The following is a 25,016-nucleotide window of genomic DNA, read 5'->3' as shown; positions in this document are numbered from 1 at the left end:
CCCTACCCCAACCTTTCGCTGGGTAAATAGTTGTGATTGATGGACTGACCAGATAAGACAGTCACGCACACCCACCCGGGTCCCGCGTCATTCCGTTTCGGGGCATGTAAGGATAACCAAGTTACTTAGTCTTTTCCCCCGAGGATGTAAGCCCCAATCCGCACCAACCTGCCCCAACCCGAGACCGGCGACATCATTCGAAGGGAAAGTTAGAGGCGAACACGAGCGCACTTCCTCACCACACAAGCGCTCGCCCGCAGTCCCAGGTCGGATCGCAACAGCCGCACCTGGACGGCAGGAATCTGTGGCTGCCGGACACGGTGAGAAGCCGGGAGTCCGCGTCGCCACGGCCAAGAGCGAAAAGGAAGGTGCCCCTGACAGTCCCCAGCCCCGGGGACCCGATCTTTTACTGGCTCCAAGAGCCCCAGCCTCAACAAGTTTCCCGGAACGGTGTCTGTGTCTCCCGGTCTCTCTACACCAGGTCCCCTCCGCTCAGCCCCAACACGTTCTCCACCCCAGTGCCTTCGCACGGCCCCGGAGCAGGCACCGCAGCCCGGTCGGGACCTTACCCTGGAAATGGCGAGGGGCTGCTCGAAGTCCTTTCCTCCCACGAGGCGGAAACCCCAGGGCCCCGGCCCCTGGATGACAATCTTCTCTGTGTTCATGTTTCCCAGCCCAAGCGAGATGGCCAACAGGGAAGGGACTTCCCTGCTCTTGGAGCTAGCGGGGAGCGGACAGGAGCGAACCAACAAGAGAGCAGCGCAGCTCAGTACCGGGGTCAGCTTTGCTGGAGCGGGAGCCAGAGCAGGGGCTGGGGCCACCGCAGCTGCGGCTCCGCCCAGCCCCGGCTTGTCTGCTCCCGCCCCTGTCCCCGCCCTTGCCTTTGCCCTCGCCCTAGCCCAGACCTAGTGCCCCCGCGCTCTTCTTGGCCCTAACAAGGTCCTGGCCGTCGGGGTCAAACCGGGGCATCTCGACCGTAGGACGTATACGGGCGAGGAAAGAGAGCTTTCCAGTATTGGGGTAACTTAGGAGCGCACATGGTAGAGACGCAGGAGGATCCCATCAGCACCCGCTGTCCCCTCCCAGCCCCGCATCCCCCCCCCTCCACCCTGGCCAGGAAGCCCCAGGCTCTAAGCAGGAGGTTCGGGCAGGCTGAGACCCGCATCCCTGCCTGGTCCGCAAGGTGAGGAAGGGTGGGGAGAGGAAGGGTGGAGTTGCACCGGTATTTGGCTTTTAACCCTTCAAGAGCTGCAGCTATCTTTCCTGAGCTCAATCCCACATTCACTTCTATTAGGCACAATTATAGTTAATTTTTTTGAATCCCAAAGACAATCTAGCTAGACTTTAAAACTTCTTCAATTCAGCACTTAACTAAATTTAGTGACCCTGACTGGCATGAACAGTTCAGAAATCTGGAGGAAGGGGCCTCGGCTGAGAATGTAGCTGTAACTCCGTGGACCGAAAAATGAAATAAAAGATAAACGTAAACTTGGAGGTTTGAAATTTTTAGTAAGTTGGGAAGAACACTGGACCGGGCCTTGTTTCTGCCTCTAATTCTCTGGGTGATTTTGAGCAAGACACCACCTTTCCAGGCTTCAATGTCCTTAACTGTAAAACCAAGAGGAAGATGGGCAGCGTGTTGTAGTGAGTGACTAGACAGCTGGACTTCCAGTCCAGTTAGTCTGGATTCAAATCCCTCCTGACACTGACGGTGAGACCCAGAGCAAGCCACTTAACTTTTCAGTGCCTCGGGCGACTCTCTAAATAAGATAATAAAAAGGAGTGCAGATCTGCTTTGGGAAAGGGAGTTCCCTCTTCAGGCATTGACTAAATCAGTCAAATTGTGGGTCCTTTGTCACAAAATTAATAAAATTAAGGAGGCTGGGCTAAAAGGCAGTTCCTTCTAGGTCTAAAAAACATCCCTTCTAATGGTTCGGTTTTTGAGATAGAACAGTGATCTTGTTTTATGTTTGTGTATCACCCACTGTGCTTACTCTTGGGCTGATAGCTGATACTCAGTAAATACATCCTTAGTGCCCTGGCCACAACCTTTGCACATGCATAGTTTAAAAAAACCTGCCACCTGGCTCCCGCCCACCTATTTTCACTTACGCCCTATTTCTTCAGCCTTAGATATGCTGCCGACACTGTGAAGCCCCAGCCACTTTCTGACATCCGGGTCTATGGAAGCACGGTGCTGGGGAAGCTAAGAGAGAAGGTCAAAACTGGTCAGAGGTGGCCTAGGAAAGCTGTAATTCAAAATTGGTGTGAGATAGCTCCAGATTCATCCCCTGGCAATGTGTCACAAAATAAAAAACCGATTTGGAACCCAGGTCTCAACTCCCAGGTCCCTGTAAACCCCGGAGTTAACGTGATTACACTCATCTCGAAATTCTCAGTTCTGAGGGATGTCTGACTGCGTCTTCTCCACCCCTCCCCATCCCCACCCCCCAGGGGAGTTGTGAAAGCAAAAGCAACAAGCCCCTCAGTCCCAAAGCAGTTGATAGATGGGGGGGGGGGCTGGGACAACAGAAGGGGGCCTCTTAGGCGGTTTGCACTCCAGGATAATCATGCTGTTTTCTCTGCTCTCTAAGCGCACCATTGAACCTGCTTTTCTCTTTATGGAAAACGAGCTAAATAAATATGAGCAAACCAATATCAGTGGCACTCAAGCATGACCTACACTTCCTGTCTCCTCCCGTGTCTCTCTCTTCTAATCTGCCCATTCCCTCTTGACCTCCTTTTCCTTTACTATTTTTCCCCTATGTGCTGACCTCCCCCTCCTCCCCCTAGCAGAGTCACAGAGCCCAACTTGGGGCCCAGAGTTTCTTTGTAATAAGCCTCAGTTTCTCACAGCAGTGAGTAAAAGACAGACAAGGGAAGCTCATTAGGCACCGAGCCACAAATTCTATTCTCCCTAATCCCTCCCTCCTCCAACTTCCTGTTCCAGCCCCTGTTAAAACCAGAAGTGGCAGCTCTGGATTGGATCCCTCCGTGGTCCACAACAACTCTCTGAGTATGCTCAGCCACAGGTTTCAATTGGGGAAAATTTTGCTCAGGACCGGAGTTGCCTTTTATTTCTAGAAGTCCCGAGTGCATAGCCAGGCAAAATAAATAACAGAACATGCAAACAGCACCCAAAAAAATATAGCACGTAAGAGAGACAGCACAGTATGGTGGAAAGAGTATTGAACTTGGCCATAGAAGACCTGAGTTCAAATTCTATTTACCGCCTTTGAAACTATGGGCATGTCACTTCTGATCTCTGGGGCTCAGTTTCCTCAAATGGAAAATGAGGTTGTTAGATACATGCTTTCCAAGGTCTCTTGAAGATCTGACTCTATGATCTAGGTGAGAAGGGGCAGTTATAATGAAGACTAAATGTTGTCTGCTTCTGTCTTAGCTCCCCCTCAAAGCCATCACTGCCAAGTCTGGGTCCCAAGAAACCTAGGCCAGTGGTCTGGGGAAATAAGAGCCCTAACCAAGGTCTTCCAGTGAGTCCTGTAACTTCTCCCAGCCTCACACAGGGCAAAAGAGGGAGGGAGGGAGGAAGTACTGACTAGGGCTTCAGGAACAGGAGATCTTTGAACAGGACTTCACACTTGGGAGACTACTAGCCTAGTACTGAGTAGAGGGCACTTCAACAGACTGTAAGTAGAGCATTAGGGAGATACAAATCACGTGAAGAAATTGAATAGTTCCCCCTAATGCCTGTTTCCTTCACCCAACAATCCCCAACCCAGCATTCTTCATCTGACTCCTTCAGCCAAGTTTGTTTGCCCATCAGCCCAGGTTGCTTTTCCTGGGATGCTAGTCTATCAAGGGTTTCTGGCCTGCATCTGAATTCCAGGCCCCTGTACCTTTCTGGCTGTTCAGTGACACTGGCCATCTCGCTTTCCTCAAAGAGAACACTCCAATTCCCATGTCTGTAGTGGACATCAAGAGAGATAGGGAATACTTTATATTTTGGATATTAGAGCTGGCAGCAGGGAAGCATAGTGGATAGAGTGCTGGACATGGAGTCAGGGAGACAGGACTTCAAATTGTGCCTCAGTCATATAGTGGCCGTATAGGTAAGTCACTATCCTGTGAACCTCAGTTCTCTCATCTGTAAAAGGGGGAGGGGGGTAATATTAGCATCTAATCATGAGAATCAACTGAGCTAACATAGGCAGCTAGGCAATGGGTTGGATAGAACACTGGATCTGAAGTCAGGAAGTCATAGACACTACTAGCTGTGTGACCCTGGGCAAGTCATTTAACCTCTGTCTATCTCACTGTCCTCATCTGTAAAAAAAAAAAAAGGATAATAAGAACACCTCCCTCTCAGGATTGCTGTAAGGATCAAATGAGATAATATTTGCAAAATGCTTTGCAAACTTTAAAGCACTGTGTAAAGGCTAGCTATTATTATTACATCTACTTTGCAAACTTCAGAATGATATAGCAGGGGCAGCTAGGTGATGCAGTGGATAGAGCTCCAGTCTTGGAGTCAGGAAGACCTGAGTTCAAATTTGGCCTCAGAGACTTGACACTTACTAGCTGTGTGACCCTGGCAAGTCACTTAACCCCGATGGTCTCACCAAAAATTAAAAAAAAATACATATGTGTGTGTGTGTATATATATATATATATATATATATATATATGTGCTATTTTTATTATCATTATAGCATTACATGAATGAGACATAGCATGTGTAATAGAAAGAATGCTAGGCTCAGTCAAGAGAGACTTGGGTGTGAATTCTGACCCTGACACTGTGGCCACTGAGCACCCTGTCTCTGTCTCAGTTACCTTCCCTATAAAAACAGGGCTAATAAGTACCTAACTCACACAGTTGTTGTGAAGATCAAATAAGATAATGTGTGTAAACCTTTAAATGCTAGAGAAATGTCACTTTATTATTATTATTATTAATTGTCTAAACCTGTAATTTCATTCACCGAGGGAGGAAACTTTTTACCAAAGCAGATTGGTAACTATACTATAATTTATAGATGTAGGGAGTTGCTTAAGGCAACTGACTCACCCAGGGTCACACTGTCAGTATATGTCAGAAGTGGGACTTGAACCCCAGGTCATTGCTAACTCCAAGACTAATGCATTATCACTACTCTATGCCTCTAAGATCCAGCATTTTATTGGAATAGATTAACAGTTCTCAATTTTTTTTAATCTCAGGACCCCTTTGCATTCTTAAAAATTATTGTAGACCCCAAAGAACTTTTGCATCTATGGACTGTATCTATTTATATTTATTCTATTTGGAATTAAAATGGATAATTTAAAAAGATGTATTTGTTAAATTAATTGATTAACAATCAATAAAGTGTTTGAAAATAACTATTAAAACTCTTACATGACAACATAAATTATTTTCATGAAAACAATTGTTTTCCAAACCAAAAAATAATAGTGAGAGGAGTGGTATTGTCTTATATGTTTTTGCAAACCCCTTTAATGTCTGGCTTAATAGAAGACAGCTGGATTCTCTTATATGCTTCTGCATTTAATCTTCTTCAATATGCTGTTTTGATTGAAGCATATGAAGGAAATCTGGCCTCACACAATAGGAGATGGGAGGAGGATTTTAAAAGGCAAATGACATTTTGGTATTATTATGAAAAAAAAAGTTTCGATTTTAAGGACCTCCCAAAAAGGGTCTCAGAGACCTCACGAGTCCATACAGAGCCACTGGTATATTTAGTTCACAGGACACAGTTCACAAACTTCTCACTCTGCTCCAGGATATAATAAATTTACTCAGGCCAAAACCTGCCTCACGTTGTGGCCAGCCTTGTGATGATGGGCTTCTTGTAAGTAACTTAGCTTATTCCTAGCCATCAAGAACCCTGGGTCACCTCCATATTTTTACATGGAGGTAGACTGGAGTAGGCTTTATGGCACGGTTATTCTTCAGAACTTGGTAATCATCAATATCCTTTGGTTACATCAGGACCAACATTTCACTAGTTTTGCTCTGTTCACCTCTTCCCTCATCCCTCTTGTGACTCTGGTGACCTCAGACAGGAAGGGATCAAGGTCCAGAGCTGCTCCTGACATCTCTCACTTCCTTACAAGCTCTTCCTGGGCTTTAGAGCTGCAACAAGTGGGAGCTGTAAGCACACCTTGCCATCAGGGGTGCCCTCATCACCTCTCCCATCCCAGACAAGGTCACAGAATCAACATTGGCAGGAACTTCAAAAACCTTCTGGCGCAACCTGTGTCTGAACAGAAATAACCTCTGGCAAATGGTTTCAGTGCGTTAGAGAAGGGATGGACCTTGGAGATGTCTGATCCCCCCATTTTACAGATCAGAAAACTGATACCCCAGAGAAGCTGTGACTTGTCATGGTGCTATAAAGCTGGGTGTTCACATGAAACAAGATTGGGATTTCTCCAAAAGGAACCTTTCCTATGAAACTGGAAGAAAAGAAAGAAATAGATTTAACTAAGTGGTGTCATTGATAAGAGTACTTGGAGTCAAAAAGACTTAAGTTAAAATCCCTATCTCAGATACTTTCTGGCTCTGTGACTTGTAGGCAAGTCTTGTAACTTCTCCCAGCCTCAATTTCTTCATCTCTAAAGTGGGGATAATAGCAGCACCTACGTAATAGTAGAGTTGTGAGGATCAAATGAGTTCACATATGTAAGTCATTATTTTTGTTTGTTCATGGAACTGGTTCATGGAGTACAGATTCCAGATCCTAACTTGGGTGCTATGAATTATACCTCAACCAGACTTCTCATCTAGCCCCAAATCCCTAATTTTTATAACTGGGGTAGTGCCTGTCATGCCTATAGCCACACCCATAACTCACTTTTATCTGATGCTTTAAAGTTCACAAAAAGCTTTACAGATATCATCTTATTTTATCCTCACCACAGTCCTGTGAGGTGTAGGTGCTTTTATTATTCCCATGTAACCCGGATATATGTGGTATGCCCGGTTCACCTAACTTGGAGGCTCCTTTGAGGGCTCTTTGGAGTGTCTAGGTTGTCCAACATGGAGGTCTCTTTATCCCCAACCGTTTGGGTGGGTATGGCTTCTTTGCCTTCATCTTTAAAACTGGAGAAAGTGAGCCATTCTTTCTTTCTCTTTCTGATACTCTATTTTCAGCCATTCTTATCTGCTGCACTAAAAGGGTGAAGATACCAGATCATCCACAGTAAGGACATCATGACCTGAACCAGTGCTCCCTTTCCCTGCTCCCTCCCCGCTCTGAGAAGTGGGCCTGGGGATGTTCGTTTCTGTACGATGTTGTTTTACCCCCTTGGTTTCAGGTGTTGGAGGCAATCCGTATTCCCCACAGTGACCTTGGAATCATAATTGAGGACTGGATGGTACAGCCAGCTGAAGCCTTGAGAAGTCAGGATGCCTATGACTTAAGCCCTAGTAGGGTTTTGGCCTTGTAACTGAGACTGAGCTCTATAGGAGCTAAGCTACAATTCTTCTGCTCCCCAAAGACTCAGGTGGTACAAAGGGTGGGGGGGGGAGGGAGGGGGGAGGGAAGGCATGAATGATTCCTCCCACATATTGGGAGAGTAAGTTTGTATATTTGTAAATTTTCCAGGGTAAAAACTAATGAGACTATCGATGGTTAAATAGAACTGGGGTGCAAGAGGCCACCCCCTTACACTTGGGAAGAACATCATCAATGGGAAAATGGAGACATTTGCAGGGAGCTTAGACACCTCCAAAATCCCCTTAAGGGTACCAGACAATCCTTTTCGTAGAGGGAAATCTAACACACCCTGGAAGCCTGGGTAGTCTATGTTGCACCCATTTTACAGAGGAAACTGAGGCTGAGAGGTTAAATGACTTGTCCAAGGTCACACACCTAGTGTCTGAGATTCAAGGCCACGTACTTTTTTTTTTGGCTAGGCAATGGGGTTAAGTGACTTGCCCAGGGTCACACAACTAGTAAGTGTTATGTGTCTGAGGTTGGATTTGAACTCAGGTCCTCCTGAATCCAGGGCTGGTGCTTAACCCTCTACGCCACTGAGCTCTCCCCAAGGCCACGTACTTCTGACTCCAAGCTAGTCATTTAAGCCTATTTGCCTCAGTTCCTCATCTGTAAAATGAGCTGGAGAAGGAAATGGTAAACCACTCCAGTATCTTTGCCAAGAAAACCCCAAATGAAGTCACAAAGAGTCAGGCACAACTGAAATGACTAAACAACAATCATCAACTAATATTTATTAAGGGCCTACCATGTGCCAGGCACTGTGCTAAGTGCTGGGGACCCAAAAAGAAGCAAAAGTCCCTACCCTCAAGGAGCTTACAATCTAATGGAGGAAAAGGCTGCAAAAGAGCCAACCTTTCTTCTCTGCCTCCCTTCTGGTCATAAGGTGGCTGCAGCAGACAAAGACCAGTTTTAATTGTCTCTGAACCTTTGCCCCAGCTGCCTGTCTCCTTAGCTATGAGTTCCTCCTGGTAGCTCAGGTTTCCCAGTTCCAAAGAAAGAGCTTAGCTTTCTAAGGTGGCTTGGTCTCTGCCCTGTACCTTCATCTGATTAGTGCCTTCTCATGGCCTTGGCGGAAGCCACACAAGAGAAAAACGTTGGCAAGAGAAGAAAGGCTTTTCCGATTATGGCTCTCGGTTGCTCCTTGTGGGGCTTTGGCTTCTACATTATCTCTCAAGCACTTTGAGACCCTCTCCTACATTCTCTCCCCCACCATTTAACCCATTACTGCTCAGACTCCCTTGTTGTTCAGTCATTTCAGTGTTTGACTCTTTGTGACCACATTTGGGGTTTTCTTGGCAAAGATACTGGAATGGTTTGTCATTTCCTTCTCCAGCTCATTTTACAGATGAGGAAACTGAGGCAAACAGGATTAAGTGACTTGCCCAGGGTCATACAGCTAGTCAGTGTCCCAGGTCAATTTGACTCAGGTCTTCCTGATTCTAGACTGGGTGCTCTATCCTCTGTTCCACCTAGCTGTCCCAGACTCCCTGAGGGTATATATATATATGTAATACTCAGGTGCTTGAGAAGGATAAAGGGTTACTTTCCCATAGTCCTCCATTATTTCATTCCTTCCATTGTCTACTTTCTTAAGCTCCCTTCCTCCCACCAAATCTATTTCCTCACTTGTGGTTTGCCTTCCCCAAGTGTCTGCCAAGTGTTGATACCATGGCTGGCCTATTTATAACTCTAGTGGAGGGAGGACAGTCCCACCCATAAAGCAGAGCCAGACTTCCCTGGAGCTGCCAGATCATGGGGTCAGGACTCCAAGCGACAAGGCGGCTTCCATATACCTCACCCACTTTTCTCACATTCTCTCGGCATCCATCTTCCCGCCCACTTACTTACCTTTGCCTAGCCACTTCCCTCCCACAGAACAAGGATTTCCAGGCTCATGTATGATGGCAGTGACCTAAAGAACTAAGTGAGGGGCAGCTAGGTGGCATGGTGGATAAAGCACCAGCCCTGGATTCAGGAAGACCTGAGTTCAAATTTGACCTCAGACACTTGACACTTACTAGCTGTATGACCCTGGGCAAGTCACATCACCCCATTGCTTTGCAAAAAGAAGAACAACCACCACCACCACCACCACCAAGAATTGGTGCAGTTTAGGTTCTAAGCCTCTGGCGTCCCCAGTCTGGCACTACCCGACCTTTGCAGCCTAATCTTACACTCTTCTCTTCCATATGTGCAAAAGTTCACCACACTGGAGGCCAGGTAAAGGCCTAATTGACCTTTCTATAATTAGGGCCCAGGTTTGCTGCTTCCAAACCTTTGAATCAGCTTCTAAATCATCTCTCACTTGATCTGATGGATATGAACCTCAATAAATCTCATGCTATTCCCAGTATTCTTTACAGGGGTAGGCCATTGGAAGAGCAGAACAGAAGATGGGATTTTAGAAGATGAGGACCTAGAAACACAGTGCCTCACACATAGTAGACTCAATAATTGTTGGATTAAATCGTGTTATTTTGGGAATAAAGATGGATCTAGTCCCAGGCTTTCCAGGGCTGTGATACAGTGTGCAGGGTCCTGGATTGAGCTTCAATGGATCTGAGTTCAAATTACAGTTATGCCATTTATTCTATCCATGTGTCCTTGTATATATGTCCTAATTCTCCCCTCCTGTCCCTCCCTGCCATTATAAATTCCAGTAGGTCCTGCAGTTTATAATGTTAATCATTTTACTTCCCTAGGCTTCAGTTTCTACATTTGTAAAGGGAGGATGTTGGACTCAGCGACCTCTAAAGTTCTTTCTCCCTCTAAATCTATGATTCTTTCACTTCCCATGTTGATCTCTAGAAGATCAAGGGCCTTTCCAGGGGAATCAGGATGGGGGTGGGGGGGAGACCTGAAGCCTTAAGGCCATATGTGGCCTTCTAGGTCCTTAAGTGCAGCCTTTTGACTGAATCCGAATTTTACAGAACTGGGAGCCTGCAGTTCCTCACGTGGCCCTCAGGCCTCAGGGTCCCCACTCCTGGCCTTTCCTATTGTCTCCTTCCTCTCTATTCTGGTGACATACCCCTAAACTTATAAGACTAAATTTAACAATAAATTCCACACTGGCCCCGTCAATGTCCCTCAAGACCAATGTTCTGTCTCTGACAATGGCCCAGAGAAACATTCCATGGAAGAAAGAACATGATTCACTAATTCATCATTCATTCAACAATTACTGAACAAGATGTAATAAGTGCAAAACACTGTCCTGGGTCTTGGAAGAGATTTAAAGAGAATTAAGACGTGGCCCTGGACCTCCTAGAGCTTGTAATGAGAGGGAGTGGCAAGAGGGGAGAATTAGGACATATACTAACTATGCAATAGAATCAAATCGTTATTGTGTAGAATAGAACGTACTGTAATTAGAGTACAAAATTGAGGTTTAAAGTATAATCAACTGGCATTTTTTAAGCATCTGCTAGAGGCAGTTCAGTGGATAGAGTGCTGGACTCAGTGTCAGGAAGACCTGAGTTCAGCTTCAGCCTCAGACACTCACTGGCTGTGTGACCCTGAACAAGTCACCTAACCTCTGGTGTGCCTCAGTTTCCTCAACTGTAAAATGGGATAACAATAGCACTTACCTGTGAGGTTCCTGTGAGGATCAAATGAGATATTTGTGAAGCACTTGTGAATGCATTTGTGAATGCCTGACATATAGCATAAGTGATGACTAAATCCTTGTTCCCTTCCTTTGCCTCTTACCATGTGTAAAGCAATGTGCTAGGCAATAGAGATAAAAAGAAAACAAAAATAGCGCCTTCTCTATGGGAGCTTAGATTCCACTGGATGATGGAATTCATGTAAACAGCTAAGTATAGACACAATTGCTTAAGGAAGGAGAAAGTACTAACCACCGTGGGGAGTAGGCAAAGCTTAGCCTAGGCAGTGGCACATGAGCTGAGCCTTCAAAGAAGAAAAGGATTCTAAATTGCATGCATTCCAGGTAGGGGAGGTGTGGGGAGTTAGCAGTGGGCTAGTCAGAGAAAGGAATGAACATTTCTGACTCAGGATCAGATAGGAACTTCATTCTCCTGGTTCTCATCCTATGTCTCTGATCATACCTTCTTTAACTCCACCTCCTGTCCCCTTTGAGTGGCTATTTCCCAAAATCCATCTTTGACTTGTCTTTTTTTTTTCCCCAATACTCTCTTCTTAGTAAGCTCATTCATTTCCACAGATTCGGTTACTACCTTGATGCCTCCCAAGTCAAAATCTCTAATCCTGAGCTCTACTACTACACTTTGGACTGACTACTACCCACCCTCTCCTGGACGTGCCAGCAGAACCTTCAACTCAGCATATCCAATAAAGAATTTATTCTTTAGTAACACGCCGAACCTGCTCCTTTTTCTGACCTTATTTGTCAATGACCCCAACATACATACAGTCATCTACGCTTGATGCCTCTTTTTTTCTTACTCCTATCCCTCACCTCTCATATTGTTACCAATTCCCATCAATTATACTTCCCAAATCTTTTGAATTGATGTCTTCTTTTTCTGATTGCTACCATCACTTCTAACCATCTGGATTGCAGACGCTGGTCTACTTGCTTCCAGTCCTGCCAACTTTCAATCAACTATCCATGAGACCACTGCCAAAATTATCTTTCTTTTTCACATGTGATAGGGTAACTACTCTGCTCAGACCCTTCAATGGCTCTCCATAGATTACTGGACAAAGTTCAAATTTCTTAGCCTGGTATTTAAGAGCCTCCACAGTGTAGGCCACCACACCTTTCCAGCCTAATCTCATATTCTCCCCTTCTATAGGCACCCACCCACCACAGTTTGATTTCCCTTCTCTGGGTGTCTTCCTGTCCTCTAGAGCATCCAATCTTGGATTATGACATGTGTAGATGTCATCTCCTTCCTGACTGTATCCTTTCTCTTCTCTGTATCCCCAGTACCTACCGCAGTATTTTGTACATAATCAGTACTTAATACATGTTTGTTGTTGAATTAAATTGTACCCATTCAGCTATTTCCTCACTGCGGCCTTTGCTTATGCCATTATCTTCTCCCCACCCATTCTAGAATTCTCCCCCATTCTACTATTTTTTTTTTGCTTTTGAAATGACAAAACCTTGAGCATTCTTTTATTTTTGTTTTCTGTAGACCTATGATTTCACCCAGCTTCACCCAACTCCTAGTCTCACTGGTCTTTGGCAATTCAGCTGTAGGTATGCTAAGGCCAGCCTTCTATCCAGTAGGCCAGTTACCTCTCTTCTTAGCTTCCCTTAAATGACTCCTTAGGGATCTATCATCCATGAATTTAGCTAAATCCTTCTCAAATATTTTTTTTCAACCTTGATCACCTTGCAGCTGAATGAGCAATTTGTTCTTAAACTGCCTCATTAAAGTCTTATGTAGTAAGAGCCACTACTGGTATAGATTGAGAGCTTTTTGAGGGCAAGGACTACCTTTTGCCTCTTTTTGTATCCCCAACACTTTGTACAATGCCTAGCACATAGCAGGCACTTAGCCTTTATTGATCGAGTGGTATTCTAGGATTTGGTGGTCAAATCCATACTCATCCCTTCTTCTATAGTCTCCATAGACTTTGATATTGTCTTCTTCCTCCTGGCCATTGTCATCCTGTTAGTTCATCCACTTAAAACAGGGTCCCTTATCCCCTCAGCTATTTTAGTCATTTTTCTCTGGTCCTGAATGATTCTTGGATATCATCAATACTGTTGTTTTACCAATAAGGAAACTGAGATCGCCTTTGATTACATTGTTTTCTTGATGTGCCAACCACGGCTTCATAAAGTATGGTGGTTATTGGAAGGTGAAGATAATTACTATTTACATTGTTCCTAATAGTGCCCCGAATTTACTTGATCTTTTTGATCACAGAAGCATATTGTAACCATATCCCACAGAAGGAGAGACCAGAGAGAGAAAAGATCAGAGACAGAGACAGAAACAGAATCCTGGGAGTCATCCATAGGTAAGAGACTGAGAAGAGAGAGTAGGAACAAACCCAGAAACAGAAAAGATGGTGGAAAAAAAATTAAATGCATCATTATAGAAACCAAGGAAGGAGAGTGAAATCCTTTTTTATAATATAGCTCTGATAGTCATGATTTACATCTTGTGATTGGCCAGTGTATTTATTTAGGAGTAGGTGGCCAAGATGTTACACAGCGAAAAGAAGTGGAGATGGATGAGGCCTTAAATTACATAAAGAACTCATCGCTGGTAACCATGGAGACACAATAAGTCAACAAACATGAGCATTCAGCAAGCACTTACTATGTACTAGGAACTGTGCTAAGTCACTCTCAGTGTAAGAGGCGTGACATGAGCAGAAGCCCAATCACAAGGAATGAAGACTAGAATAGCACTTAGGAAGCTGGAGAAGCCAGCATGTATATTGGGAATCAGCAATGAAAGGGAAGAAAGAAACCTTAATAGATAAGAATGAAAGTGTACCACACAAATCGGAATAAGGTTTATTAAATAATCTGTACAGGAAATGTAGCAGTAATTCAACACGTCTATTTATTATCAAATAAACCATAATCCACTGCAATAAAGAAAAATAAATGAACACAAGATCTGTGTCTGTATAGTACATGCTCTCTGCGTGTTGTTTCAATGGCAATCCTTTAAATTAACTGGTTACATAGAAAGTCATTTATTTTTTCTTTCAGAATATAATTTGCATATTAACCTATTCTAGCAACAGGACTAAATATTACTGCAGGGAAACAAGACTGCAAAGGAAAAAATTTTCAAAATTCATAAATGAGGATAAGAGTTACTGCCCTTCCCCCCAATGATGATGATTTAAAAGCTGTAACATTTTACAAGTGTCTTCTTGTGCTAAAAAAAAAAAAATCCATAGGGGTTAGCTTGGAATTCCTTCACTTAAATAAAAATGCAAAAAAAAAAAAAGACCTTAATGACTTCCTTACTGTCTTCCTTTCACTCAAATTGTTAAAATTATTTTTTCTATACAAGGTAAGTACATGGTCTATACAAATATACATATGTACAGTCCCCCTTCTTGAGGATATGATTTCTTTTTTTTAGTGATCCCAGAGAGACTGCGAAAGATAAGTGATTTTTCAGTTGATGTCATTTTTAGACCCCACGGCGTGGGGAAGATATCAAAATGCATTGCAAATCATGCTATCAGTTAGGCGTACTTGCTATTAATAAACCTGTATAAATATTATAAGCATAAAAATAAGTATTTTGTATTCCTAAATGTCTCAAGACAAAGTAGCCACTAGAAATTTTGACGCTACTTGTTCTGTGATATGTAGGAAGCTGAAATTTGATGCAATTTTAGAGTTTTTTTCCTTATTATTAAACATATGGGAAAATATGGGAGACAAACTAGAGGTTCCAGAGACATACAAATATATGTCACTGGCATTATGTGTGAAATGTAGCTTTACAAATTGGTTTGATTCTCTAGCTGTATTCCTAGAGGTGTTGGAAGTTAGCATCAATAACAGTCTGCATCCAAAACAGATCAGGAAAATAATTATCCAATGTAAGACTTCCACTTCAAAGTGAATCCTAATGCCATAGTGCTGAAATGAATGGACATGCGGGTGCCTGTGCACATGTACACACATGTGCTTTTACTACATTCCCTGCAGAGCGAGATGCCAAAAATAAAAAGTATTCCTACTATGTGGTGGCAGTGGCTGCCCATGTGGCATGACTTCTGAGGCATCAAACGGACTCCCCTTGCCTGGTAGTTTCTCGCCTACCAATTCTGAAGTTTTCCCACTGGAGCTTCATTCCTTTGATTAAGGCTTCTTGCCTTGTTAAAGTGCAAATTTCCTTGGAAGGGGTAACAGATTGAATCTTACTAGTCATTTACAGGTCTTTGTGAATGAATTTGTCAGTTCTTTCCTGAGAACAGGTTTTTATAAGGTGGAAGATAGAGGAGGAGTATTAGGGCCCTGGGGGTGAGAAGACACCACTGAGGTATGGAATGGGGTACAAAATGGGACCTATTTACCCCCTCCAAATTTTGCCTAGGATGTGTCCTATATGGGGAGTAGGGGGTGAAATAAACTGTGGAGCAACAGAGTACACACAGGGCTAGTGTAATGATGGAGTGACTATATACGTCCAGAGAGCTGAAGCTTACTGTATTTACATTCTCCACTGGAACTGTAGCAATGCCAGGGATCACCCATATCTGAGGGGACAATGGGTGAACTCAAGGAGATATTACTCTACCTTCCCAGCAGTGAACTCCTTTCATGCATATGGTTCTGTTAGCCCTCATTTATGCATCCACAGTCATGGGCTGCCTGGTGCAAATGTAGTGTTTGGATGGCTCCCTCCCTGATTCTGGCTCTGAGGGATTAACTCTTCCCATGCAGGCAGAGGGACAAGGAACTCTGGTCCTCCAATAGATGGTGGCATAAAATGCAGCCAGCAGAGTACAAGCTCAGGACAACTACCTGCTCTGCTCCAAGGACAGGTCAAAGCAATGCGATTTGTGATTGATTTGGCTAGATCAAAATAACTCTGAAGGTTTCCTCTGAATGCAATTCTTCGTTTTCTGTAAGAAATATCCTTGAACATTCCAGTGCTCTACATATGATATGCTAGGAAATATTGGTGATAGTCATCAAACAAATTAAAACCTGGCATCTCTGAAGGTAAGGTAACCTAGTAAAAATTCCAAGGTTATATACATATATATGTATACATGGATAGTGACTGGTTGCATGTTACCCCAATAAGCTACAGATCAACTTTACTTTAATCAGATGAAAATCTGTGTCCCTCTGATCTACTTCCTCCAACTCTCACACGCAAACGCTACATGCTTTATTGTCAGAACATTGGGATGTGTGGAGGTGATGGGGGTGAAAGAGTGTAGTCCCTCACAGAATGGTACCTTATTTCTACTACCCCTATCCTTCCCACTAGAGTCTCAAGAGTGTGGGTCCAAGTTGGGACAGGTCTGGTCCAGAATAGCCCTGGAAAGTCTGGTCTGATGAGTTTTGGGGCATTCAAATGGATAGCCCGTCTTCTAAACCTGCTCTGGGGCAGATTAGAGAGGCACTCAATAAAGATCAGACCCCCAAACTTTAAGGTAAGACTGGACCAGATCTGGCTTCCTTGGGTCTTCTCTGGGTTGCTTCAGAATCAAATGAATCCCTCAGTTTCACACAACTTAGACCAACACTCCTAGGACTGAGCTAGAACTGAACTGGCCTCCAAACACAGAGGATGAGGGGCTACTTGAGTCTTTCCTTCAGTTCCATGTCGGCTCACCACAGGAAGGTGAGAGGGAGGCCTAGCGGGGCTTAAAAAGGCAGTTATGTAAACTAGAAGTCTGGCTTGCTTCTCACTGCCCAGCAAATACCTGGGCCCTAGTTCATTCGCACATACATACATTCATTCATTCATTGAAGAAAACATTTGCTGAAGTCTGCTATGAGCCAAGCACTGTGCAAGGCCCTAGGAGGCTCATGCTTTAAATCCAACACTTCCCCAAGTCTCTCTAAGACTTCTTACTTCATCCTTGCACTAACCGACTTATTGATTCAACACTGAGATAAAGAGATTGCTTTGTGTTCCGTGTTTCATCCACCAATAAAAAACAATCACGGGTTCTCAGGCTTCTTATAAATATAAAGGTTTTACATAGTTGCCAGGAAAAGTACCAAACTGTCTTGTTCTTCTGGAAGTACCTACAGACAAATAAACAGGAAACAAGAACGTGTGAGTTGGGGAGGTAGGACTTTCTTACTTTGGGTGGGGCAGGCTTTTTGGTTTTGCAAATTCTGGGAAGAGTTCCTGGCTCAGTTTAATTAGCTCCAGGACCACTGAGACAAGACTACAGTAACATCACAGCTAGTTAAGTGGCACAGGTGGGGTTTGGACACCAAGTCTTCTTGACTTCAAGGTCAGTGCTCTGTCCATATCATACCCAAATGCCAGTGCTGCCTGATATTTGTATAGAGCTTGACAGTTTGTTTTTTGTTTGAATTATATTTTTAGTGTATGGAATAAAATAAGCATTTCCATCAACACAGTACAACAAAAAAGATGATTGTACATAAAACTGCAAATCTATTATGTACAACCTGCTATTCCTTTCAAATATATTCCTTGCTATTCCCTCAAAAAACAACAAAATTATCATGTACATTTCTACAGTTTGTAAGGCCCTTTCACATCCATGATCTCATTTGAGCTTTACACTTATCCTACAATGTGGGCAGTATATACATAATCATTCCCACGTTATGGGTGAGGAAACTAAGTTAAGTGACTTGCTTCCTAATAGGTGGTGGGACCAAAACTTGAACTCAGGTCTGACTCTTATTTCCACAGGCTTCCCACTACATACCAGAGGGTATTTTTTTTCCTATTTTAAATAACCAAGAGTATCACCATGATAAAAATACCATTTTAAAGCCCGTTAGCTCAGTACCCTTCCTCACTGGAGGGGGAGAAATCACTCTGAGCTGTGCAAGGTCCAGTCCTAAGCCCAGAATTCCTTCCTCAGTCTTCTATTGGTCAGCCTAGATTGTCTCCATAGGCCATAAAAGGTCTAGCCGCAAAGCTGCCTCCATTTTGGATCTGAATCACTGCCCTTCCCCCTAAGATTGGGGATGGATATTTCCTATGTCTCTGAGTAAAGAGCTTGTCTGGCTAATCTTAGCTTCAGAGGTGGTCTTAATCAGAGTAGTCGAGTAAACTGGTCCCCAATGTGTGTGATCTGAGAAGACCCTCTACTTGAAAACATCTCAGAGATTCAAGAACTTTTGTCCCAATACAGTTTCAAATTCTTCTTGAATCTAGAGTTTCCAGCGAAGGTGGAAACCTCCAGGAATCTGGGTTAAAACACAAGAAATGACATTTTCTAGTATTGTTTATCTTCAAGGCATTAAAAAATATTCAATTGCTTTTCTTTATTTAATCTTTAGGGAGAAAATATTAAAAAATATTAAATAATTAAATATTAAAATATTTTTTGATCCTATTTTTTTTTAGGGGTGAGAAAATTCAAGCACAGGCAAGGCCTCAACTATTCAGTGACCTAATGCTTGACTTCCAATTAGATATTTTTGATTCTCTCACAACATATAGGGAGTCCCAAAAAACTTAGTGCAGTTTTAAACTTTACCAGTTTATTTAAGCTATTAAATAACGGCTTTTTTTTTCTTCTTGGTGAGGCCCTTGAAGTTGAATGACTTGCCCAGGGTCACATAGTTAGTAATACATAAGAGCTTATTGAAAGTGTTAAAGCTTAAAAATGCAGTAAGCAGTTTGGGACCTTGCATTCATACATCTATAAGGCAAAGTATGCACATACACATACACAAACACACACACACACACACACACACACTCACACTGCACAAAAAAATAGTGCCAGGCAACACTGTTAATTAGCTTTAGGTTCTAGTTTGGATTTCTTTTGTAAGAACTAATCATTAGTTTATTTTAACTAAGATGTTTACTTTAATTAAATCTATTAGCGACCAGGAATAATGTATTTGAACTTTTAGAAGTGTGCCTGGATCTTGCAGCAGGCCAACACTTCTTGTGCTGATATCCGAACACTAACTAACTTGGTGTTTTAGTGAAATGTGAAAGTTTGTTGAAAAGAAATGAAAATAGACACTTAAGGCCAAACATCTTGGCTTTGGAACTGGAGAAGTGACAGGCCCACTGCCCTTTTCACTGTTTAGACAACAAATGGACCATTGTGTTCAGTTCTGCACGACACATTTTAAGAAGGACAGAGCCATGGGGCAGCTAGTGGTGCAGTGGACAGAGCACTGGCCCTGAAGTCAGGAGTTCAAATCTGGCCTCAGACATTTACTAGCTGTGTGACCCTGGGCAAGTCACTTAACCCTGATTGCCTCAAAAAAAAGGAAAAAGAAATAAAAAAGGACACGGCCAAGCCAGAGCTCAACCAGAGGAAGGTGGCAAGAATGATGAAAGGATATGAGCCTGTCTCGTATAACAAGTGGTTGAAGCCATTGTTTAACCCATGGAAAAGATGACTTCCCTGGGCATGGCAGCTGGTCTTCAAATATTTGAAGAGTAACCACACGGGAAAGGGATTAGATTTATTCTGTGTGGCCATAGGAGGCCAAACTTAGACCAATGAGCATAAATTACAGGAAGTCTATTTAGGACCAATTTCAACATGAGAAAGAACTTTCTAATAATCAGAGAGGCCCCATGGGCTGCCTCAGGAAGTGGTGAATCTTCCATCACAGGATTTGTTCAAGTAGGTTCAAGATGACTCATTATCAGAGATTGTCCATGGGGTAGGAGGTTGAATAAGATGGCCCCTAGGGTTCTAACCTACTTTAAGATTCTATGAAAAAGAGATCAAAGGGGGGTCAGCTAGATGGTGCAGTGGATAGAGCACTGGCCCTGGAATCAGGAGGATCTGAGTTCAAATCCAGCCTCAGACACATAACACTTACTAGCTGTGTGATCCCGATCAAGTCACTTAACTCCAAGTGCCTCAAAAAAAAAAAATCAAAGATGATAAATTTACTTACCAACAAACCAACCATCATCACATTTTTCCAAGACATCCACAATATCTCCATCTCGGAGTTCCAACTCATCATCATTCTGTGGTTTATAGCTATATAATGCTTGGTAGCTATAGCTAAAAGAAAAAGAGATTGTAACTTGAACCCTACTGGGATGACTCAAAGATGGTCCTTTTAAAAATCATCCTAGTTAACCAAAGATTGGTTTGCTAGTTTTTTATTGTTTCACTATTATCAACAGGGAAGTAAACTGCTTAATCTACGTGCTTCCTCGGTATCTTAGCACTTACAGTTGTTTTACCACTGGCAGCGGGTGGCAAGGCCTCTTTTGACAAATGATACTGAGACTATGAGGTCATGGAGAGCTGTTTCAGGAAATATCCCCAGGAAGGCCTTGCTCTGAGAGAACTCAGGTACCTGACAGTCAACATAGAAAAAATTGTTCCGTGCTTATCTTCAAGCATGAATTAATATATCTAAGCCAAGGCTACTAAAATTTTGTCTCATTTTTTAAAACATGATCTCACTCAGATAGAAAGATAAGTTCAAAAATGTTTTGGGCCATTTATATTCTCGGATCAATGACCTCCTGGTAGTTGCAGATAAACTGTGAGTTAATGCATTGTTTTGTGCACTTTTTTTTTTCTATGTAGGGGGAGAGGAAAGAAAAAAGCAAGAAAGGAAAGAGAGGAGTGATACGTAATTTATTAGTACAAGGAACACCCAGTGAAGAAATTCTTTCTACCAATACAGATCAGCACCCATTCCACAACTTAAAGTCTTAGAAAGTTGTTTGGCTCTCTAAGAGGTTAAATAATTCACCTAGGGTCACAACAGTCACTAGAAGTCAGAAGCGGGATTTGAACCCAAGTCTTGCTGACCTTATAGCCAACTTTCCATCTACTATGCCATTCTAACTCATGTTTTACAATACAAATCACTATGTCCAAAATGTGTGGTAATTCATAATGTAAGTTACTATGCTAAACAATCTGTCCATATCTTGCAATTCTAATTATAGAAGAAAAGCAGTGTCTAGCTGAGATACCAGGGAAAATTCTAAATTAAAGGTATCTCCTGATCTGTGACCTTCCTGATAACTTTCCCCCAACAATACTGTCCTAGAGGACTTGTCTTGGGGCCAAAAGAAAGGTATGAAGTAAGTGCTTCACTTTAGGGACATATCCTCTCTCCTCCTCTTTGTAGGGTCTGTGAAGACAGGATGTATTGATGGCTTCTCATCTTTTGGAAATGGAATCACTTTACTCAAAATTCTCAGAAATGCCCCTGTAGCTGCTGCCGCACCACACAGTCTAGCTAATCTCTCTGTTTCTCTGTCTCTCTTTTTTCCTCCTCCTCTTTCTCTCTCTCTCTCTCTCTCTTCTCTCTCTCTCTCTCTCTCTCTCTCTCTCTCTCTCTCTCTCTCTCTCTTTCTCTCTGTCAGTACTAGGGTCTTACAGGCATATAAGCAAGTCAGTTCTTGTACTATAATCCAGATAAAGTAGTGATATAGCAGGCTGAAGTGACTTACAAATCCTGTAGGTTCTGACTTCTGTCAGAGGTGGTTCTTCGCTGCTGGGCTTGAGGTTGCTGAGAAATGATGAGAGATGATTTATTGTCAGTAGGGGACACCTTGTGACGAAAGTCAAGAGGATGAGAAACAGTACTGCAGTAATGAACAGACTTTTCGGCAATGTTTATGATCTCATTGCAAACTGCTTCCTGTGAGGTGGCCCCAGGAAATCCAGCAACCCCCATAAAATGGTCAACAAGGGGAAAAAAGAGAGAAAGAGATAGGAAGAGATGTGACATTCCAGATGAAGTCCAGGAAAACAACAGAGTTGAAGATCCAGGCAACAACATATCCAGAAGTGAAGAGCAGGAGGGATCCAGGTGTAAGCATGGAAAAACAGGTGAGATACAGAAAAGGGGTGGATTTAGTATAAACATTCAAACTAGTGGCAGAGGCAGCAGCAGAATCTGTAAGCAGGGAGTAGCTGTTATAAAACAGGATAACTTCAGGAGGGGGAGGTGAGGAGAGGTACCCAGTCATGCACTAAGGAATTTAATCCAATCCCACTCTTACATATAGTGGCCATGTTATTGCTACTAAGTTCCTCTCTTTTATTTGCAGCCCTAAAACCTGCATTTTTTTTTTAAACCACAGTACTATCATTCCTGTAGCCAGTAGCTTTACAGGCTGACAAGCCATCACTTGATGGAATAAGTATTCTCTTTAAACAAGCTACAATCTTATTCAACAGGCAGTCTTACCACGTAGCTCTTTTCAGACTCTGTGAGATCTGGTCCTGTGCTCAATGAATGATGTGAAGGCTGTGATCACCAAGCAAATTATAAGGGAGACATTTTAGCAGATGTCATATTGGTCAGAATTCAAAATAAAGAGCGTGATGCAGAAACACACAGACCAAACCCCATCCCATTCACAAGACCATGAGACCTCCCAAGGCCCATGGTCATGGACTGGACACTGCACACACCACCAGCTATTGTTGCAGAAACACAAAGCAATGATGGGAAGAGTTAGAGAGCAAGCACTAGGCAATGAAATGGAAAACTGAGAACAGCTGTGGATACCATGAGTGAACAACACTGCCCTACAATGCTGACAGAATGGAGAGATGGAACAATTGGGTGGAACCTGTTACTCTGTCTTGCTAATGTCCACATAGCTACTTGGCTCAGAGCAAGGCTGGGACTGATGCATGGGGAGGAGCTGAGAATTAAGGCAAGGGAGCTCTGCCTTACCACTTGTATCTCTCCTTTGAGGGAGAGGGTGCTGTTTTGTATCTTTTTTAAAAGAATTAAGGAGTAGCAACTTTTAAAGAAACATTTAGTAATATGTAGAACATCCAATGAAGGGAGCTGTTCCCAGAAACACGCACACACACACACACACACACACACACACACACACACACACACACAAACACACATGCACGTGCATGTGTGTTTGTGTGTGTGTGTGTGCGTGTGTGCGCACACGGGTGTGGTGTGAGAACATTGCAACAACATATCTAGTTATTTCATGGCTTTAGACATACTTTGTGTTCATTTTCACTCTGTGAAACATTTTTGCAATTAAGCCACCAGGAGAGCACAATGACATCATTAATGGAAGTAGCGGTCATAAATATTACACTGATCTTATAGTCCATAACTTTTAGAGCTAGAAAGGATCTTGGAGAAGATCTAGGCCAATCTCCCCCCAATCCATATCCCGTACTGAGGCCCAGACAGGTGAAATAATTTGCCCTAGGTTACAAAAGTAGTTAAGAACCAAGGTTCAAAACCACATCTTCTGACTGCAAAGCCAGTACTTTATGTATTAACCCATTCTGCCTAAAAAGGTGGTAGTACTATATTCTAGGTACAAACTTTTAAGAGGGTCCAGAACAGTCTTTTTTTTTCTTCTAAAAGGATTCCATCTGAATCTCTAGGAAGTCTTACTCAATGGCCAATAAGAAAAATGTCTCTCTTTTTACATTTTCATAGAGTGACTCAATGAGGGGGTATTGGTATGGAGTGGCCTGCAAAAAATGGGTCCAGAATAATCTGCTAAAAGCCAATTAGATGAGTAATGATATTAAGGACTGCTATTAGTAGAGGGCTTTAAAGTTTACAAAGCACTTTGCATACATTCCCCACCCCTGAACATACACCTAAATGGGCTTCTTGACAACTGTGAGACAGTTACTACAGTTACAAGCAAGGAGCCAAACAAGCTTCTGACACATTTAAACCCCAGCAAACTTTTACTCTAAACATAAAAATTTTGCATCCTATGGGATTGTTTTTTAAAGAAGTAATTCTCTTTTCCCCCTTCAGAGAGTGACTCTGGACTTTATTTATAGGAACGTAGGATCACAACTTTAGTGATAGGGGGGAATTTACAGGTCATTTAGTCCATTTCTCTCCACACACACACATGCACACACACACACACACACACACACACATATTCTTGCTTTATAGATGAGGAAAATTAGGCCTAGAATGTTTAAATGATTTGTTGAATGTCATATGGCTAGTTAATAGTAGAATATAGATTCAAACCCAAGTCTTCTGATGGGAAATACTCATTCCTCTCCACTCCACAGAAACAATGTAGAACAAAACCCAAACGATAACAAAACCATCACCGCTGACAACAAAACAATTCACAGGCCCTCAAGAGAAGGTAAACAAAAACAGGAAGCATGCAGTGTCTGGTAAATGACTGATTCCAGAGTTTTCCTGACGTCAATATACTAGGAAGCGTTAAAGTGACTACATAATTGCAGAGTGATAGGTTAAATTTTTAATACTCATCATGCTTGGCTCTTGGATGCTTTTATTCAAACATTTCCACAAGCACATCTAGATACCCAAAGGTGCTCTGCCTATATTTATTCAAATGTGTGTAGACTTTGCTACAAAACAGGCATCTCCATCCCACCCTGTCCCCATATATGGCAACCAGACACATGCAGTGAGAGACTTCCAGGCAAAACAGGGGATTACCTTTTATATCAGAAACACAAAATCATAGGAGAGAGCCCAAGCTCATCTGGTTTAAACTGTTTTTGACCTGGTAGCTATCAATGGTTTTCTAAAAATATCTCAGGATGGAAAGCTTCCTACTCTGCCTCAGAAACCCTTTCCAGGGATGGTCAATGATGGTGGTCAATAATGGCTGCCTAACAACTAATGGAAATCTCTCTTTGTCTGTCTGTCTGTCTCTCTCTCTCTCGATGTGGATAAGAAGTGTAGACAGTGAGGGCTCTTGGTCTGGAGTGATCATGTGCTTAAATAATAAGACTGATGCCTTCATGAAGGCATACAGGTAGACCATGCAAGTTGGCTCAAAGGTTGGGCACCTCCCTTGGAGGCTGAACTGGTCCTGCCTCCACAGCAAAAGGAAAAAGAGCAAGGAAGGTTGGGCCCACGGAAATAAGATTCCACGAAAGGGCAACATGGAGTTATGACCTCACAAAACAGAAAAAAGAAATGTTTAGTGATAC

General features: G+C 42.9%; 2 protein-coding genes across 51 annotated transcripts in view; both read right to left on the bottom strand.

The window, feature by feature from the left end:
* The window catches only part of PDLIM1 (PDZ and LIM domain 1), a 46,292-nt gene extending 45,450 nt beyond the window's left edge, over positions 1–842 (bottom strand). Inside the window, exon 1 of the mRNA XM_020996812.2 lies at positions 570–842. Coding sequence (XP_020852471.1) covers positions 570–665 — 96 coding nt within the window. The 5' untranslated portion in view covers positions 666–842. The remainder of the gene's footprint in view (positions 1–569) is intronic.
* Positions 843–13,923: 13,081 nt separating this feature from the next.
* Positions 13,924–25,016, bottom strand: part of SORBS1 (sorbin and SH3 domain containing 1) — a 306,881-nt gene continuing 295,788 nt past the window's right edge. For 32 of the 50 annotated variants that reach the window (XM_078150965.1, XM_078150953.1, XM_078150958.1 and 29 more), the window contains 4 exons: positions 22,267–22,326; positions 21,524–21,714; positions 19,996–20,108; positions 13,924–17,157 (listed from right to left, as the gene is read on the bottom strand). In XM_078150965.1, coding sequence (XP_078007091.1) covers positions 17,090–17,157; positions 19,996–20,108; positions 21,524–21,714; positions 22,267–22,326 — 432 coding nt within the window. In that variant the 3' untranslated portion in view covers positions 13,924–17,089. The remainder of the gene's footprint in view (positions 17,158–19,995; positions 20,109–21,523; positions 21,715–22,266; positions 22,327–25,016) is intronic. The other 18 variants (XM_020996940.2, XM_020996943.2, XM_020996933.2 and 15 more) reach the window with 2 other exon arrangements.

This window comes from Phascolarctos cinereus, unplaced genomic scaffold (genome assembly GCF_003287225.1).
Source record: "Phascolarctos cinereus isolate Bilbo 61053 unplaced genomic scaffold, phaCin_HiC Scaffold_3;HRSCAF=262, whole genome shotgun sequence".
Classification (NCBI taxonomy): domain Eukaryota; kingdom Metazoa; phylum Chordata; class Mammalia; order Diprotodontia; family Phascolarctidae; genus Phascolarctos; species Phascolarctos cinereus.
This window is presented reverse-complemented; position numbering and strand designations above follow the sequence as displayed.